The 18,731-nt window shown below is 39.8% G+C and overlaps 2 protein-coding genes across 12 annotated transcripts in view; one reads left to right on the top strand and one right to left on the bottom strand.

Moving 5' to 3' along the window:
• Nucleotides 1–14,136, bottom strand: part of otofa (otoferlin a) — a 67,660-nt gene extending 53,524 nt beyond the window's left edge. For all 10 annotated transcript variants that reach the window (XM_031875439.1, XM_031875441.1, XM_031875440.1 and 7 more), the window contains exons 1-2: nt 13,810–14,136; nt 8,356–8,414 (exon numbers count right to left, since the gene is read on the bottom strand). In XM_031875439.1, coding sequence (XP_031731299.1) covers nt 8,356–8,414; nt 13,810–13,891 — 141 coding nt within the window. In that variant the 5' untranslated portion in view covers nt 13,892–14,136. The remainder of the gene's footprint in view (nt 1–8,355; nt 8,415–13,809) is intronic.
• Nucleotides 14,137–18,552: 4,416 nt separating this feature from the next.
• fndc1 (fibronectin type III domain containing 1) overlaps nt 18,553–18,731 on the top strand; it is a 28,984-nt gene continuing 28,805 nt past the window's right edge. For both annotated transcript variants that reach the window (XM_031875533.1, XM_031875534.1), the window contains exon 1: nt 18,553–18,626. In XM_031875533.1, the coding sequence (XP_031731393.1) occupies nt 18,554–18,626 (73 nt within the window). In that variant the 5' untranslated portion in view covers nt 18,553. The remainder of the gene's footprint in view (nt 18,627–18,731) is intronic.

Genomic DNA, 18,731 nt, shown 5'->3' on the forward strand with positions numbered 1-18,731 from the left:
TATGCGTTTACGCCCGTCCTCACTAGGAGGTAACCCCAAAGTTTTCAAACTTATCCGCTTTCAGTGCTCTAAAACTCCGGTCTGGTGTGGACGCTCAGTATAAATATACACATGAACTTAATAACATAGTAATCGGTGGTAATGCCTTCAAAACAAATTGTATTTTTTACTCCATAGATTTAAATTTTACAATCAAAACATATGATCAATTCATAAAACAGGATGCATTGTTACAGATTAAGCTGCCCAAGAAGAACTGTACTGACAGCACTTAAAATGAGCATCACTTTGACCCTGTTACAACATTAAAATGCTTCTCATTGTAATCATGTTTTTCACTGTAGTCGTTTTTTTTGTGTCTTTGCACAGGTCTCATTCTCCAGAGCCTTTTATTCTCCGAGCCACTGCTGCTAAACGTATTTTATGAACGGCACCAGTTTATAAGATTCAGGTCTGCTCCAAGGAGGGGATTTCCCATCTGTGAGTACAGTGAATAAATTATAGTCCGAGCAGATTAGCACATTAGAATTTACAGTTGGCATACTTGCTGTATAGAAATGAATTCATTGGCGCATTAGTGTTGTGGATTAAGAATGGAATTTTCTTGCATTGTAATATTGCCAGTTTTACTTGAGTAAAGGATCTATTCCACCATTGCAACACAAAAACTAGATGTGTGTCAGTCTGGATGAAACAGCCTCTCTAATAAGCTGGGTCTGCTGAGAAACTCTATCTTATCCAGTTCACTGACATCGCTGCATGCCCACCACCACCACCACCACCACCACTCCAACCCAGTCTCAATTTATTTTTTCCAATTGGACTGTCCATCCTTGTTTTCATTTCCACCCCCGCTCTGTTCCCTCGGATGTCAGTTTATCGAGGCTACATGCAGCAATGTTTCTGAATTCATCTCAGTCTCGTCTACAATGTGTCAAATTAAATGCCATGGGTGCAGACATATTGACATTAATCCAGTCAGAAACTGTCATTCACCCAGAATGCAATTTATCAATGATTGTAGCAGCTCCAAGCCCTGTTTTCCATGTTATTAATCCTTACTGCATTGGTGCTACGCAAGATCAACCGTTGACAACAGTTTGTTACGAACAATTAGAGATGAAACGGTATGAAATTATCATGTCAAGATTAAAGTGACAAATATCATTGGCATTTGAGTAATTGCGATCAGCAATTGATATATATTTCGAGGACTCTTTATAAGGAGTCACCCCGCGTTGCAGAATAGCTGATCCACCTTAAATGAAACTGAAGGCTAAGTTAACCGTTAACTTCGAGGCTTACCCCTTTCACTTTGATCAGCCTCTCTCTCGCTGGCTCTCTGAAATGGTAATACTAACTATCAGGAATTTTACCATAGTTTATAATGAAACCTGTAACCGCTACATCCCTACTGACTGTTTGGGAAACCACTGCTACATGTAGTTTAATCCATAAAAGAGTGGGTTTTACTTTTTTTATAAAAGCAGGGTAGCAGTTAAACCAAATGGTATCTCAATATGAAACTTACCTCTTCTTCCTCTCTTTAGATTGAGAGACAGTGCAGGCAGGTGTAAGAGTTTTTATCCAGGTAATTAAATTAAATCCCATTTCGTTGCAAGCTGGACTAAAATACAACAGCAATTCGCTCACCAGTTTCTGCAGTGAAAAACCAGATGGTGAAGAGATAAAGAACAACACATTTGTCCAGTAAGCATGCTTCACAACTCGTTGAATAGACGGTGTTGTGCTGGGTGATAGCACTCATCCCTCAATTAAAAACGTTTCTGCTGAATGGCAAATGTAAATGGCCTGTACTTGTATAGCGTTTTTCTAGTCTTCCGACTACTCAAAGCACTTTAATACTACATGTCATATTTCACCCATTCACACCCATTCATACACATGCAAGGTGCCACCTTCTCATCAGGACTAACATTCATACTACATTCACAAACCGTAGGCACGAACCCTTTGATTGAAGGCCGACCCTGCTCTACTACTAAGCCACAGTTGCCCCTGCTGAGCTGGATGTTATTTTCTCCAACTACATAACCTCTTCCTTCGGTTTATCCTGTGCCAATTTTTCCATATATGCAAAGTTACAAATGGCTGAACAATAGCCAAAGCTGGGGGAAAATGTATTGTATTTACTAATTAAAAAGCAAGTATTCATGGAGGACAAGAAAACCTGTGAACACGATGATATTATTATTGTTATTGTTAGAGCTGAGCTGCGCCGACACAAAGCTTTAAACAAACATATCTCTAAGCTATTCACAGTAATATAGCACTACCCTCTTATAGATATACAGTGCAGTGCCCCCGAGGCTTACAGCTATTCACCTTATTCTTTGCCTGAACGGGCGTTTCCGCTTTACTTCATTTTGTAATATTACTTCTGTTTTAGAGTGTAACTGTGATTACTTTGATTAGCATCGCCAACTTTATCATCCTTTACTTGCCAAGAAATCAGTTTTTAACCTTTAAAAAAATCTGTTAAGTTTTAATAACTTTTCAGACAAGAAAGGAACCACAGACATTCCCAATATGTGGTCAATTTATCCAAATAGCATCTATTTGGAAATTTACATCAACGTTTTTGGAGCTGTGAGGAGCCGGTGGTTGTGCGATACTGGCCGAATGTTCCCAAATATCATTCAGCGTGAACATCGCTAGCGCGAAACCAAAGGAACAAATTCAATTTGCACTGTGTGTGTTTGTTTGTGTGTGTTTGGCACTGTCACTCTTCAGAGAGACTCATTAAGGCAAGCTGATGCACATGGGCACACACAGAAACAGCAGAGCTTATATATGTATCTTCTCCTAAGGGCTCACACAACAAAGTAAAAATACAACATTCCCTACAGAAATGACGTTTTTGTTAACACTGTGTGCATATCAGCACACTTGTTTGATTCTTCTGTTTTGTCATTCTAAATCCACAACACTGATACGTAAATCAGCCTAAAAACAAAAAAGTCATTAGAATAGTTTACATACAGTAAGTACAGCAGCTGTAGGTTCTACTGTGCTCATTTTGGTTATTTCAGTTTTCAGCTTCCCTCAAACTCGAAGCGGGCAAAGAAAATATTCTGCTCAGATCATCATTTATTCAGTATACTCAGAGATGGGACATCACCTCCCTGGAGCAGCCCTGAATCTTAAAAACTGGTGAAGTTCATCAACTATCTTTAGCACCAGCAATATTCCAGCTTGTGTCTTGTCCAGAGGCAACTTCTACTCCTCTTCTTCTTAATTGTAGTCAAGTGGTTGCAGTATCAGTAAAGTGGTAAATAAATCAGATGAAATATGACCTCCAGAGGTGGATCGCCCTAATGCATGGAGTTATTCTCCAGTGGCTCGCTGGATATGAATCCTGTACTGCTGGGTGTAATCTATATTAGTTTAAAAACCTAACCTGATGGTGGTATGTTCTCATATAACAGACACGCCTTCCTTGAGCCCACTAACTTCCCAAACCTGATTACAGAGGCAGTCGGGGAAGTTTAGGGGAAGTGACCTCGCTGTGGTCTCTTCCTACTCTCTTTGGTCTGCCGCAGCATGCCCCGGAGTTCAGAGTCCTGATCAAACTAATGAGGGTTTCAGTGGTGAAGTACTGCAAAAGCATTAACAGTGACACAGCGAATACTAAAACAGCAACCCTGTCCCCTATAAATGGTTTTTATATACATACTATATATATATATACTAACCTCAAGGGTTAGGGTTAGGTCAGTTCATTGGCAATGTTTCTGTGTGCAAGTCATACGGAGCTTGTTGGGGGTGGATGGTTGGTACACATACCACAGGTTTCTGGCGCTCTAGGCCAGGGTTCAAATCCTGAGTCCCTTGTGTGGTTACATTTAGGCAACAGAAGCACTTTGTCTAAGATTAGCGGACGATCCTGGTTCAGTTACATGTTAATAAAGTACCAACCCCATGTCTCATGCTTCAAGTAGCTGTTGATGTTGATATTAAACATTAACCATGAAAAGATGGAATCAATGCTTTAGGTGCTATGAGTGAATACTGTGGGCAATGTAGGTTTTGACTGGAAGAAGAATGTGGAATATAAAAACAGTATCTCTGGTTCTGCTGCTTAGGTTTTTGATACCTTTTCTATGATTTAAATTGGTGCAGTACTCTTTTATCAATGATTCCTTATTACAGCAATAAATAACGGAATCCGGGCGGCTCTAAGTTGCAAACATAATTTGCAGGAGCTAAAAACAGTAAGTATAGAATGGCCTAAAATATTCAGAATTTAGCATTACGTAATCCCAAGTCTCTCATTAAAAAGTCAGACTGTGCACTTAGTACACTGTAGGAATGTAGCAGCTTCAGGCCAGAGGAGAGGGAATATTCCTGCACTCATTATGTTTGCATGGTTCAAATCTCTTGACATCTTGTCTGAAAACCAAACAACCACATTCCTGATGAAATTCATCCTGACGCATTGCCATAGACACATACACATGTACAGTAGCTATATCTATAGGCCCATAGAATGAACCCTGTGGTCACATCATGCAGCACTTACAAGGCTTTCTGTTCTTTGCTCCAGTTATGTCTAACTACTAGTGAGGGGGAAGTCCTGGTGTACTGCAGCTAAAAGCCAAGTCCCACCATGGTATAAATAATGAATACAGAATACCCATGCAGTCTATCTGCAAACTAGTTCAAAGGCATCCTGCTAGTCCATGCATGAAGCAACGACACACACAACTCTATGCTAATGGTCCTCAACTTTAGGGGCTGGACTGAGCTTACTGAGCCATGCAAATGTTCCAGTGCTGAGGATGAAGATGTCAGATGAGGAGGGTGTGATGAGGAGTCGCTCAAGAGTTTGTGGGGTGGGGGTTGGTGGTGGCTAGGAAAACAGTATGTAACCCCCCCCCCCCCCACGCATGCTCTCACAAACACACACACAAATCCGACACGGGAACTACTGGAAGCACAAGTCGTCCCAAGGGAAGCCTGGCAGTTTTATTGATGCTGAGTGATGCTAACGACCCCGCCAGCACAAAAGGACCAAGACGAGAGCATCGGGTGATGCGAATCACAAGACATCACACATCAGTAGCAGCCACTCGGTCCTATAACAGTTACTCTAATCAGGCCACAAGAATAATAAAATGCACCAGTATAGATAGACACCTTTCTCTCTTTTGCTTACTTTTCTCTCTTAAATTTTAACCTTGCTACAAAAACTAAATTATTTCTGCAGTGACCGTGAAATAAAATACGATTGCATGTGTTTATGCAAGTTACTAAAAATGTGTACTCATTTAGCCATTTTCCTGATTAGACTGAAAACAACAAAACAAAAGCCCTGGTTATCAGCAAAGGAAGCAGCCTTCTGCCTGTGAGCCCATCAAAGGAAAAATGTTTTTCTCTGCAAAAGCAGGCAACTTAAAGAGGAAAACTAAACGCCGCTGGGAATGTACTGTATGTTTCAGGCCGTCTTTCTTTTGTTTTTCTTATTTAATTCCCTGACTTTATCCCCTACCTCTGTTCTGTCTCTTTTGCGTTCACTCTGAAAGGATTTCCTCCAGCACTTCTGCCTTGATCCTCCAACCCTCATCTCTTAGAGGACTCTTTGCATTTAAATCCTTCATACCGCTGGTCTCTCAGTGTGACAGGACCCTGCAGGAATCCTATGGCGAATATTTCCCAGAATACCACAACAGCTACAAAAGAGATGTACCAACCACGAACCAGTTGGGCTGCAGGGAAATTCTTCAGGTTCTGAGAGGCATCCTCAGGTCAGTGTTCATATCTATTTAACTTACTGTTCAAGTTAAATTAACTTGAAGTTCTGGAAGAAGAGCTACTTAGGGGACCAGCTCTATCTCTCTACAGCATTGGAGTGTCTATTTTAATTAAAACAGAGCAAGTGTTTAATGTCATGCATGAATGGAGTCCACTACCTCTGCCTTGCCTCTGCTCTTACAAGCCATCACTGAACAGGAAATGGTCATTCGGAGACACTTGGTAGGACATTGGCCATTTACAAGTGAGAATAAGTTAGATCTTGAGTAGGAACATTAAGGTGATTATACGTGATCCTTGGCTGGCTCATTGTTTAGCACTGTCCCCTGACAGCATGAATGCTCGTGTGGAGTTTTTATTGTGTGTTTCTCCCTGTGTCTATGTGCAGTCAAGTATCCTGGTTAGTACATCCACATTGGAGAATTCAGCACCTTGCTTTTTACATGCAATGCCAATTTTAAGTGCCAACGCAGGAAGAAGGGAGCCATGTATGTAGCAAACCAGAAGTTAAGAGAGTGGAAGTTAAGGAAGTGGATGGGCGTGTAGCATGTCAAGCTTTAGTTTCCTCCCACAGTCCAAAGACAAGAAGTTTCGGTTAGCTGGTAACTTTAAATTGCTCTTATATTTGAATGTTCGTCTGTCCAGGATCTACCCTGCTTCTAACGCAATGCATGCTGGGATAGGGTCGATCAAAATTGATCAATGGATGGAACCTATCCTCCACAAAGATGTAGAAAGATTAACATCTCTTTAAATGTAAACAGCAGCTGGACAATTTGTTATAATAACCAGAATAATTTAACAACATTAATGTAATATTAAAAAAAAAAAGTGAAAAGTCTGTTTTCATACTCCACCCTTTCACCACTTGCTACTTGATAATATAAAACGAAGTGGATGTATGTCTAATTTGTAAAAACCCTACAGCAAAACTCAGACCTGCACCAACAACAGATGCTTCTTTTTAGGGTCAAACTATAATATTACGATCATATCTAATGACACAATGCCGGGTAAGGCAACAGAGAAGATTTCAGAGACACCAAACTGATTAAAAGAATAATATAATTCAGATTGTTTCACTGTCAGCAGGCATTGAATCTGATAGTTAGATTTCACATCATCTGATCACTTCATCTGATGTTCTTTATTTTTAATGGCATGTACTTTTGCAGTAAAGTTCTTTTCCAAAGAAGCAATTTTCAATTATTAAATACCAAGAACTGAAACTTGGTGGAAATTTGATTTTGCAAACCCTATTCAAATTAACCGATTAGTCAATAGCAATCAAATTATGAAATGCCTCCTTTATAGCATGTTACAGTATTTGAGTCCTCATCGTGTAGGCATAAATGTCAAATGTTCCTGTTCTCATTAATGTCTAATTAAGTTTTAGCTGCATTAATGTCATCACTTAAATCTAATAACTGACACACCTTTTAATTAAGAAATACCCCAATGGAAACAGGATTAGTTCCTCAACCATATGGTCTCTTAAGTTAAGACACAAGAATATGAATCCATTGTAAACAAACCTCTTTCCTTTACCATTACACAGTAAATTATAACCAAGATCCAATGGACAATAATGCAACAATTGATTCATGCTCCTACTCTTTACTACAATTTGAAGAAAATACACTAATATAAACAATTTTTGGAATAATTTGTGAAGAGTAACTCAGGCTGTCTCCATGTTTTGGCCAGGTGGAGAATACTGAGTCTTTCATCTGCATGTATGCTGCGCAGCAGTGAAACAGACCATTTTGTTTTGTTTCTGCATTATAAAATGACACAAAGCAAGATACTCTTCCCAAATGAACACTACTTAAATTTTTTTTGAAGCATAAATGCAATCACCAGAAGTAAAAAGCTAAAATTAGGCTATAAATGAAGTACACCTTGGTCACCTGACATCACGTCACCACCACTAAGCTTGAGGCGGACTGGTTTTCAGAGTAATGGCGGTTAGTAGTCTCATTTAGCCACTTTTTAGACACCGCCCATTTAAGACAGGTAAACAATGCAAAATTCACGAGAGGGGTATTTACTGACGTATTTTGTGTTGTAGTTAAAATCTCTTCTTCCAGACTTTATTTCAGACATCTCATGAAAAACCCATTCAAAAAACCTATCGACTCCAAGACGAGGGAACCACCTGTGCAAAAACGCTGACTCATTTTCAGGTTTTAGGACTCATTCCTTTACATAGTTTGGAAAACATAAAGTTGGTTTACAGATTCTGACAGCTGAAGACTGTGTTTTCAAAACAGTATAACATGAATATCTTCTATAAATAGACAATCTTTCACCGCAACATTTTGTAACTACAACACAAGGGTAGACTCGGTACCGGGTCCATCGGGCTCAAGGAGATAAAAGTAAAAACAGACTCCATTACCGATATGTCTCCTACTTATTGACTAAAAAGGTTCATTAAGAAAACCTGCAGTCAGTGAAATCAGCATATTGTTATCTGCCGTGAAAATTGGAAGGCTGGGGACAATTTCAATTAAGTTGAGGGCTAATTGCTTATCAGTCATTATCAAGGTGTATGACAGGGGAAATGAAGACACTGACCTCATCAAAGTGGGCCACCTCGTCACAGTTCTCTGCCACACGGCTGTAGAAGAACAGACCTGGAAAGTGAGAGGGAATATAAAGGTTAAAAACAGATAAATGGTTCATTAATAGCATTGCATTTGTTGTCATTTCAGTTTAAGACAGCACACACATCATGGGCAATATATCCAGCACAAGCTAAATCTATCTATCTTGTTTTTGTTTTTTTTATCTGCTTGCATAATGAGTCTGTGTCAGGTAGGTTGTCAGTCACAGTGTAATAAATACATGAATACAAAGTTTTGGCCAGAAACAGTTTGAACATTTTGAAGAAAATTGTGCTTTACGTGAGTATTTCCATTTTGTGCTACTTTACTTCTACTACATGTAGTACTTCAGATTATTTTCTTTACTTCTCTGTCTGTATGATAATCACTTGTCTTCTATGTTTTATAGGGTCATGTTTACAATATAAATAAAATGTAAAAATGAACCAAAATGATAAAAGTAAGACGTTGAATGCAGAATAATTCCTTGTAATAGAGTATTTTTATACTGTAGTTTTGGTACTTCTACTAAAGATAAGGATCAATTTGGTGAGAGATATTTATCAACATGCCTGTCAAAAATCGGTTTACATAAAAGACAAGTGAAAAGACAAATGAATGCCTTAAGTATCTGATAAACACTCAAATGAGACGGGCTGTGTGGAGCCAAAAGAAAAGAAAAGCAGACAATTGAATGGCTACATTATGACTCATTATGCCACAGCATAAAAACAAACGGAGAGAAAAAGACTTCAGCAGAGCAGAAATAACATATAGAAGTGAGATTATTGCCAATAATGAATACTTTCCACAAGATTAAATTATGGTGAAAACAATAATGTCTTGGTGCAGTGTGTATTTAAGGTTATAAACAGGGCAGAGAGCCATTCACTAGTTCATTATTGAACTGACTCACTCATGCGTGCTGCAGCCTATTTTCACCTGGTTGCTTTGTGATGCTCATGAATGGTGCCGGACTGCTCGCCGGAGTGCCGGACTGCTTTGTTGCGGTGGTTTGCTTTGTGTATCTGAGGCTTTGTGTGGGTGTTTGTTTGGGTGCATGTGGACAGCTGATTTGTACAGATCACACATTCATACATATCTACATATATAGTCACACACGCACAGGAACCTACAAAGCTGATTACAGCCTGTTATGCCTGTTTGGCTGGAATTATAATTTTGATTAGAAATTAAAAAAAGATTCTTTCTGGCTCCTATGATGCGTCATTGTCGTTTGTGCTGATTGATTTTTTTTCACACATTCACAGAGCAAACAAGCTCTGAGTTTAGATGGAGAAAAAAAGACACAAGGACATGCAAAAGCAAAACTTAAAGTATATTATGCTTAGAGTCCATTTTGACTCTAATTCATAACCACAATCTCTCTTTTCCATCACACCCCGCTCTCTACAACCTTGCAAAACCCCTTTCCTATGAAATATCTTTGAGAAAATAAACAGCACTTGTATGTGAGAGAGGGAAAGAGACAATATTCCTCCGACATTATTCAAAACAGAAGCATAATTGTCAGAACTGTGTTTTAATCTAACTGAGACGTGGGTTTAGAAAAGTAGATGAGTCTTATGTAAGATGCTCCACACCAAACTAAAAACAAAATTCTGCTAATCAGGGTGCCTTTTGGCCTTGGTGGAAACAGTGAGTAATAGAAACAGAGGGGCATTGAAAGAACCGACCTGTTGTGAAAGAAAGAAAGGAAACAGTGTACATTTTGATTATCGAGCAGACGGGGATGAAAAGATTAAAAGAGAAGGATGCAAAACACTGTGAAAGATTAATCTTTAGGGTAAACAGAACAACAACATTGTAGAATAGAAAATGAATGCATTTCTTCAATGTTTGGGATGCAATCAGTCTCCCTGCACACCTCATCTTTGTTGTTCCATACCGTGATTTCATTTTGTCTTATTTCCTGTACAATTTACAAGCCCAAAAAGAGACAGCAACCATACTAAATAAGTATCACAATTCAAACTTAAGACAAGGTAAATATCTGCTCCAGCAAAGGAGCAGATATTTACTGAAAAGCGCACTGAAAAGAGCACACTGAAAAGAGTTTCAGTGTGCTATGGAGAAGAAAGTGAATTTAATGATGTGTGTAAGATACCGCAGATAAAACAAAGCTTTGTTTCAACCCAGAAAATATTAAAGATTTAGAGTTAAAAGGATGACAAACAAAAAGAAAGAGTTGGGATGAAAGAAGCAAGCTGCAGTGGAATATCATAAGAGTGGAAATAAAGCTTTAATTTCTAAGATAACGCTGATGTACAGAGTGTGGGTGTGTGTGTGTGTGTGTGTGTGTGTGTGTGTGTGTGTGTGTATGATCCTGCAGGCTACTGTGCAGAGACCCAGCCAATAAGCAACAAGAGCTGGAGTGTCATTCTTTGATAAATCCAAGAGCTACAGATAACAGCAAGGATCCATCAAAGACTTGCCACAAAATCAATTAAGTTTTCACGCCTCCCCTTTGAAGCAGACTTCATAGCCCATGGTACGAGATAATAATGAACCATTTTGAGCCTGACCGGACGGGGAACTCTACAGTCTTTTTTTATTGCTATGTTTGTATTACACATTGAATGCTATCGATTGACTGATTTATGGCTTTTATTTTCTCAAAATATTGATGACGTTTGATTCTAGATGATGGGTGTTTCGGTTGCTTTCTCCGCCAAACATTACATGTGGAGTCAGCCTTACATAACATCGCTCCACCAGCCTTTAAGGGGTCATATATGGTTTGATATGTTCAGGGGGGGCTGGGACTTCCTGCCAGACCTCTTCCCCTCCAGACAGGAAGTTGTTTGAGGTGAAAGCACTTAGGAAGCCCGACTGCCAGGCTAACAGTCTGAAAACGTTCAAAAACCCACCACAATTTAAGAGACTGGGGAAGCAAGACTGATAGAAATACTGTGAGTAGAAGAAGAACTGACATATAATGTGAATCAGCATTAAGATCGGGGCATCATATAAATATTATTATGTCTTCAAAGAATGAAAGTCTTTGAGGGAAGAAGAAGTTTATTTACAAGATGTTTAAAATGATTCACTGTGTGGCATAGTAATGCAATTGCTCATGAAGACCTCAGCCTCCTTTAATATTTTAACTGGAAGATACATTTTCCTATAGCAAAATACTGAGCAATTACTCAATAAAAAAATGAGCCAGTATTCGTTTTAATAAAGCTAATTATATGGCGGGCACCGTGGTGATTCCGTGTACAGTGGGTTTGATCCCAGCTCTTATCTGTTGTTGCACTTCTCTCACTCATCCATCTTTCCTGTGATTCTCTGCACTCTCTTCTCTAGTCACCCACAATAGTCTAAATGAATAACACACACTCAACATCTGACCACTCAGATGAAGTGAGTTATTTCTCTCCTTTTCTAATTAAATCTCAACCCTCCACCAAAACGTTTTTACCTACAATTTGCTAAATAAAGACGTACTTTCATAATGCCTTAAAATATGATGTAACATAGATATCACAGGCGGGCCAACATGGAACATAGAGCCCCTACTTTTTGGATGTGGAAAGAAGATATTATTTGACCGGACAAAGGACAATGCCTGAAGATAACAATGTGACAAAGCAATTCAATAATATATATTTATGAGGCCCTACAGGAACTTGTGGCAGAGCAGAGGAGAGGAGCCACAGCTCGGCATACAGCACAGAGACGTAAACGTGCGTATATAGGCTACATTACCTTTACACTAAGGTCCTCACTATCACAGCTATTAAAAGCTGTGTTTCTCTCCATAACTAATGTGGATTTATAGGGGTTAACGACTATCAACATTTGTGGCCCTGTCCAGTTTAACTAAACAGGCATGCAGCCTATAGTGCATCTACTAGGTTTTTACAAACCTTTAATGGTAACCACTGTTTGCAAAGGAGATTACTGCTTTTTCTTTGGAAATATAGTACACGTTTGTTTGACACATAGGCCTAAGTGGAAATCAGTGAAAGCCACATGTGTCTTTATAGGCAGAATTTTAGCAATGACTGAATAAGATACAATAGGGCAGAAAATGGGGTAAAAAAAGCCACACACACACACATCGTTGCTTTGGCTAACAATTTAGAAAACAGATGAGATGCAGCTGCTGTGCTGACAGTTTGCCCACGGGGGAAGAGCTGACGACCTAATCCTTGACTTGGATGACACGGTTCATGTAATATCAAGACCCTGGTGAATTTTCTGCAGCACAACACTGAAAGCCATCTTCTATGCAGCTCACACACAGCCATGCACACACACACACACACACACACACACACACACACACACATAGCAGTGGAGAGAGGAAGATGGGGTGGTGGTCTTGTAACACCCCACACAAAACTGATGCTCTCAGCAGGAGTCTGATCAGAGATCAGGTGGGATTGAACGCCTGTCATCTGTCAGATAGTGGTCTGATCCATCCAAGGTGCTGAAACACATGCCTCTCTCTCTTCCTGACTCTGTTTCTCTCTCACAGGGAAAGAAACGTTTGATGAATGATGAATAAATCCACTGAACTCCCTCCAAATTCCCCTCCAATCCTACAGTGATCCCTCTCTCCTCTGAACAGAATAGGAGAGGCAGAGCAGATCAGGTGTTAGGCTGATGACCCCACAGGAGTTATAAAACGCCAAAGGACCAGTGGATTGGAAATTGTCCGAAGGTATGAAGGAGTCGGCCACCTCCAACATCTTCTTCAGTCATCAATGCCACCAACATAGTCAATTGTAATACAGTGGCTTCTTGCCCTTATTGGTGTAGGAGTAAAATGACCTATGCACATGATAAATCCCTGTAAGGACACTATATGATGTACAGACAGTTACACATTGATTTTGCTTTTTGTGCTATAATGAATCATTTACATTGTAATAATTCATAAGAGAAGTCCATGTCCTGACAGTTGGGAAAAAACTGGATATAACAGCTGTGATGAAACATCATTAATTACCATTAACAAGAGTGTAAACATCTTATGTCAACTGTAGTTTGTTTCTATAGTACTTTTAAGCATTTAGACATGCATGATCTAAATATGAGAGGGGAGTATACCGAATTATTATATAACAAGTGCAAAATAATGAAATAAACTTAGGGGTTGGATTTTGGGTATATCATTTCAAATCGCATGATGAGTTAGTTTTTCGGATTGCTGTACTCTCTTTCTTTTCTAATTTTAAGATCAGTGCAGTTTCCATCTTTGGAAGCGCATGAATGGCAGATGAATCAGAGCGCAGCGCGTGTCCGATGGCCACCTATCCAGAAGGGGTTTCCCCAACTTTTCACGCAACCGGGACAGCTGATTATCCCCCATCACGTCGTCAAACAAAACAAAAAAAATCTGGCTGTATCAATTTCACAACATACAGGCTAGAACTCAGAAACGTTGTCCTACCTCTGAATGTAACTTTGGCGATCCTGTCACCTTTCCCCCGAAGGTGAGCGGCCGTCTTCAGGTGAACCATTAGAGCCATCATTAGTCCACACTGGTCAGAGGAGTAATTTTACCCCACACGCAAAAAAAAACAACTTGATCCGGTTTGGTGCAATCTGTGTTTAACGATCTTTAGGTGATCCTCTCCTTGCGCCTGGACACATTAATTGTTTTCCACACGGGCAGCATGTAGAATGATGTGGTTTTTTCAAACAAACAGAAACAAAAATAGCGAATTAATGATATGCTCCTGTTAACATTTCCTCTCGCTCCGTGCTCCGTGGCCGCTGGGTCTGTCGCGCATCTCCGCGCTGCCACTTGGTTTTACTCTGCTCGTCGTGCAGGAAGGGTGGGGGTGTGCTTCATCTTCAGCGTGGGGTTGGATGCTGGATGCTCTAATTGTAAAAAGCTCAAGCTCTGGGATTTGAGGAAAATCCACTGCTTCCTTTTTTTCTGGGAGTAAAAGTCTTTTATAGTCATAATTAGCCTACTGTAATTCATACCAGATTTAATATGAATTATCTTCTCCGCAGACTGCCTGGTCAGTTAGAAAAGAGTCTTGGATTGATTTAGATATTTACAAAGGATAGACTATTCCAGCAAGACACAGAGTGTAATTTTTACAGAAAAGGTATTTAAATGTTTTATGAAATAGTTTAGATAGTTATGACATGCTAATGCTTGTCATAAATAATGACATGTCTCATTTAATATTGCTGTTAAGACTGAATTTAAAATGATCATTAGGTTTCATAAACTTCCTGTTTTGTAGGATACAATCTTATTCTTTAGGCCCGTTGTAAAATACAGTTGCTAGGCAACTTCTTTTCCCTCCTTTTTATGGATAAATTAAGGTCAGGGTCCCATGAGCTTGGCCAGTTGGTCCCTGTCTGATGCTGGGCCATGTTGCCATGTTGTACCTGCTGGCTGTAATTCATGTATCTGTTACAAGGAAAGACCAGCAGGTAGGCAGCTGTGCCAAGAGTTTTCAAAACAGAGTCCAGGTACCCGGTGGGTCCTGAGAGGGTTCCCCAGGTAGAAAATGATCACTGGTTCACCAGATGCTACAACTAAAAAGACATTTAAAATACCAACGCCCTCCCAGAGCACTGGTGCATTTGCATTTTCCATGTGTGGTAGTACTTAACATGAACACCTGCCCTTTTTGAAATATGCAACAAGATTAGTGTAAGAAAAAACAGTATGCAAATCCTCAAGTAGTACAGAATTTCACCTCATAGCATATGACAAGTATAAAATGATAAACTGCGCTGGGACTTTATTTAGAATTGCCACTAGGAGTAGTTGCACTAGTGGCAGCAGGAGCCCTTCTGACAGAAATGTGATTTTTCCGAGCAGGCAAAGGGACAAAACCGGGCTATCAGCACCGCTTATTGGTCCTGCCAAGATATAGAACTGCCTGTCAGATAAAAATCAAATTATCTGCTCACACAAAACTGCATATACCGTGTGACACTGTAGTCTATCACTTTGACATGTATATTCGACAAGCGTGTCACTGGGGTTTCCATTATTTTGCACTCCCTCTTTGACATAAATGGGGTGGACAAAATAACAGAAAATAGCAGTACGGTATAACACAATACAGCGCAACAGCACCACAAACTGCATCACCCAAAATTATCATATATTTGAATCAACATAGTTGAACAGTTTCAACAACAAAAATTGAACATCAAAACCTCCATGAATGTAGGATTTAATACAGGACTGTTGTATTAGACTACATTGGTTTGAGCTATGGATACTGAGTGCTCGTCTAAAGAACATTAAGATGCAGTTTTCCCCCCAAAGCTCGGTGTTACTGAACCTCTATTTTTAGTTGCTGTCTAAGACAGTTAATTAGATGTTTTTTTCTTTATCTCGACTCTTCCAGAAAATAAGGGAAACATACAAAACAATTGTGGAATGACAAAGCTGATTCAGCGTTTAATCATCTCTGTATATGAGATACTCCAAAGGAGTAAGACAAGATAAAATATACGTCGCTCTCTCCAAGGGGGAAACTTTGTGCAATAGTGCTGCAATCAGCTTAAAACAATATATAGCCAACAATGCATTACAGTTATAGTAGAACCAACAAATGTGACAGACTTCATGTATGTTACGAGAGAATGGTTAGACTAACCGCCTAATGTAACACTTTTGGTATACACAAATGACAAAAGAGATCAAGTAAAATAGCTGATAGAACTGGAACACAACACTCTATTCATATAACTCAGCTAGACATGCAGTCCAACTTGATACAGTATATCAGCAGAGATGAACCATTTCATCACAAGCATCATGTCAACTCACTTGGGGGAATTATAGCATGGACTTGACATAAATCACCTCAGGCATGCATATAACAAGATTGGACACCTTGTACTTTGTATACTGTGCCGACTGAAGCCTGAGGAGCCACCCAACCCTCAACCCTCCCCCCTCTGTGTGTGTGTGCGAATGAATGACAGTGTCTGTGCGCATTTAGCAGGTTTGCTAGGAGGGAGTGGAAGACACAACTATCTGCTTCGATAAGATTTTTTTTCATTTACATTACATTACAGTCATTTAGCAGACGCTTTTATCCAAAGCGACTTACAATTCAGATTCTATCACATTTCTATACCGTAGGTACAACTACGGGAGCAATTTGGGGTTAAGTGTCTTGCTCAAGGACACATCGACATGCGACTAGCAGAGCTGGAGCCGGGGATTGAACCGCCGACCCTCTGATTGAAAGATAGATCATTAGCCACAGTCGCCCACACAGTTTAAAAATATATTCCATTTTGTGCTGACTCATGCACTATTGCAAGCCGCTGCAGTAGTGTGTGTTTGTGTCAGAGAGAGAGAGAGAGAGAGAGAGAGAGAGAGGGAGAGGGGGGGGCTTCAAGAGGCTCAATCAGCACTAGTAATTAGTTTATGATGTTGTGGTTTAAAGGGCAGAGACAACATATAAAAGACAAACTGCTGTTACTTTACTGGCCCCTGGGGGCCCCAGCGATGCGAACTGACACTTGTATTGATTTTGTGGCAAATCTGGCCCCTTTTCTCTCTAACAAATCCAAAACAGCCTGAAGAGATTGAGTCGTCTGCAGTAGTTTTTACAGAGCAGCTACTGTGTGGTGAAAACCTGCTGCTATATTTAAGCCCCGATTTCCTGTCTGACCTCCTCAGAATCTGGTTTTAGAGGCAATGAATAAGTGACCGTTGACATCTTATCCCCAGTTGTAGATAAAAGCTCTAACCAACAGAGGGACATGTTGGTCTGGATTAAAGCCACCTACAGACAAGCGATCAAAGCTGTCTTCTGTCACTTGATGTTGCGTGATGAGCCCATGCACTGACTTTGATAGATAGATCATTAACAATAAAAAGACAATTGCTTAGCATATTCATGCAAATTATGTCAGTATGAATTCCTGATAGATTAACCCCTGGGCTATGAGACACTGTGAAAAAAGAATAGATTAAATAATTGCCCTTCTGTAAATTTGCTGCTGGTCGTTTAGTTATAAAGTCCAAGGAATGTATTGTAAACATTAAGAGCTCTGACATGCAGAACGTGCTATATGGTGTCCAGTGATGCGGAAAACTCTTGACTTTAGTGTGATAGTAATGGGAAAAATGATGAAGATAAAGAGATGTTTAATTCGAATGTATAATTATCACCACCGTACAGCTATAAATCGGGCACATCACAGATGTTTATCTTTAACAGAAGCAAAGCATCGTGTGCATTATCTGCCACATTGTTCTTAGAATCATTGGAGCACAAACAAGTAATACACAAATTGACTATCCTTTACAACACGTTCAGTCATTTTAATCACATTTATACCGAGGAAATTTGAGATGAAACTTCAACTCTGCTGCTGCTGAATATCACCAGTTGTAATCACAATCGTACCTTCATTGCACACCGGCTGTACCAAAGCCAATATTTAAAAACGTGTCTTGTTGCTCCATCTGGTGGTGGAGTGACTTCTTTGGAAAGTAATTGTGCGCACACAGATTCGATAACGTGATGGAGTCTTGGCCCACAGTCCTGTTCTAACACCTGGTGAAGCGATGATGTCATGGAAATGTTTGATCCTGCAGTGGTTCAGGTCTGCAAGAATGAGGCTGGAACAGAACAGGTGCAACTAGACTGCTTGCCTAAAGGTTTTTAATATAAGCAACAATACTGCACCTACCTTAAAAAACAACATTCCTGTAGTTTAAAAAAAGAAAAAACACACATTCCTAAACATTATCAGGAAAAGGTGGTTTGAGCTCAAAAAAGAAAAGAGCACTATAGTGGAGATATAATGTTCATAAACCTCAGATCTGAATAATTCTGTCACTAATTAGTGGTTTTGGAATACAAGCAGTGGTGCTCCCTGAAGAGGGAGACATTTTATTAAAAAGTGTCTTTGATTGCATGAAGAGCTAAAAAGAATTGTTACTGAATAAAACATTGTATTTGCATTAATTAAAATCACGAGCACATGTGTCTTCATTCACGTTGTTTTTCTTTGTTTTTGTTTTTTTCCCTCTTTTTTGAAAACTTTTTGCTGAAATAGAACAGCCGAGAGTTCACGATGAGAAGCCTGCCGCCGCATCAGCAGAGGGGAGGGGAGGGAGAGCTGGAGTGTCCCAGCCCTCTGCATCCAGCTGGTGCGTCGCTCCGTAGCAGTAGCGCGCCACTCTCAATATGGCTTTAGCCGCAAGCAGGACGCTCTTGGCGCTAATCGTTACGTTTTGCGCACCAGGATGCGGATGGGCAGGTAATAGATTTGTATACTTAATTAAAAAAACAAAAACAAGTGCATGTTTTAAACTAATATGTTATTCAGCTTGATCACTGCTGAGGCAATGTTGCTTTCTCCTTG

The sequence above is a fragment of the Anarrhichthys ocellatus genome, unplaced genomic scaffold (assembly GCF_004355925.1).
Source record: "Anarrhichthys ocellatus isolate YVR2014 unplaced genomic scaffold, GSC_Weel_1.0 scaffold91, whole genome shotgun sequence".
Taxonomy (NCBI): domain Eukaryota; kingdom Metazoa; phylum Chordata; class Actinopteri; order Perciformes; family Anarhichadidae; genus Anarrhichthys; species Anarrhichthys ocellatus.